Below are 1,597 nucleotides of genomic sequence, written 5' to 3'. Positions count from 1 at the left end.
GGAGCCCCGGCACGGCGCGGGGCGCCCGGGGAGGACGGGGGTGACAGCAGCGGCGTCCTCGGCTTCGCGGAAGCGGGTGCTGAGCTTTCCCTGGCCTCTCGTTGTCCCCCTCTGAGAGTTAGCGGGTGATTGCGAGGGAGGGTTGGCAGGTTTAATGTTGTGCCGCAGGACAGGCAAAATACTCCAAATAACCCAGGATGCATACGTTAAAAACCCCTCTATAGGTATGATGTGTATATATATCTGTAGCTAGGTATCTTTTCGAGAACCTGTTTCTTTTCTTTCTTAGCTTTCTGAAAGAGAGTAAGATCAGGGAAGAGTGATGCTAACTATTCACAGTGGGCTGCCACTGTGAATGTCCAAAAAAAACATGCAGAAAAATAACACATCTGTGTCTTCTTTTAGCTGCCTCCTGTGACAGCAAGCTCAGCTCCTACTTCTGTGCTGAAGACACATTTACAGGCTAAATGTGTGTTCCCTGTAGCTGGGTGAGCGTTTACCCGGGTAAGGCTTAATTCTGCCATTATTGTAACGACGATCCCAGCAGTAACTATTTTTTTTAGTGCGGACAGTACGTTATTGAAATAGCTGCAATCAGGATCTTGTCTTAGATGCAGTCCTTCTACTAGGATAGCGGGAGGTTTGATTTTAACGAAGGTTTGCTTCTGCACTGTTGTACCCAACAGACTTTTGCTATTAATTTCAGTGGGCACACGATAAGAGTCTCGGGAAAGCACCTGGCAAAATGATAATTATTCATTAGACAGGATCTGCAAATATCCTGTGTGTGTAGCATCAAAGGCCAGACAAAAATCCCAGTGTTTCAAGAGCAATTTTACTATCAAAATGGGGCTACCAGCGGTAGAGAAGAATGATGCAGGTAGTACAGGGCAATAGCAATGGCATGAAATTTAACAGAGAAAAACTTAGACTGAGTAGCAGCAGATCGTTTTCAGTATGAATGCAGAAGTCATTTAAGGGAGATGACAGAATCCCTGTCATTTAGATAATTTAAAACTTGACTGGCCAAAGCACGACTCACATTCTCTAATCCGGCACTGACACATCAGGGAAGGGAAATCTTTTTGCTATGGGAAGTGACCGAAACAATGTAGAGGTATTATCTGTAATTTATTACTTCAGCACTTATGGGATGCAAAACTACTATCAATTTTTAATCCTTTTTAACTGGCAGTCCTGCAGAAGCAAATATCTTCACTGGAAATTCTGATAAACCTGAACATGAATAGCAGGCAGAGAGGAAGGTAATCTTCACCCCCCAATTCACAGTAAAGTCAGCTATTGTACTTCAGATATTGTACTTCAGGTATTGTATCTTATGAGGAAGAATCGGAGCCCATGTATTTTATTAAGGATATTTATGTTTTTTTGGTGAAGGAAACTGTGCTTTAGCTTCATTCTGATGGCAACCAGAAGTACAGGAATGCAGTTTGTATCTAAATGTAGGTCCTTGAGGTTTTAATTTCCTTTATTCACTGAAGCTTAGTCAAGCAAATGAAGCTGACAAGGCTGAGCTACTGAAGTGCTTGCAGCATAAGTCCTGGGCTACAGCTCATTCCATTCACCCACTGAATAG

General features: G+C 43.1%; 1 protein-coding gene across 1 annotated transcript in view; it reads left to right on the top strand.

The window, feature by feature from the left end:
- The first annotated feature begins 846 nt into the window (after positions 1 to 846).
- Positions 847 to 1,597, top strand: part of TRDMT1 (tRNA aspartic acid methyltransferase 1) — a 43,354-nt gene continuing 42,603 nt past the window's right edge. Inside the window, exon 1 of the mRNA XM_009330601.1 lies at positions 847 to 880. Within this exon, the coding sequence (XP_009328876.1) occupies positions 847 to 880 (34 nt within the window). The remainder of the gene's footprint in view (positions 881 to 1,597) is intronic.

Source organism: Pygoscelis adeliae, unplaced genomic scaffold (assembly GCF_000699105.1).
Source record: "Pygoscelis adeliae isolate BGI_AS28 unplaced genomic scaffold, ASM69910v1 Scaffold27, whole genome shotgun sequence".
Taxonomy (NCBI): Eukaryota; Metazoa; Chordata; class Aves; order Sphenisciformes; family Spheniscidae; genus Pygoscelis; species Pygoscelis adeliae.
Note: the sequence above shows the minus strand (reverse complement) of the source record. Positions and strands in the feature narration are given on the sequence as shown.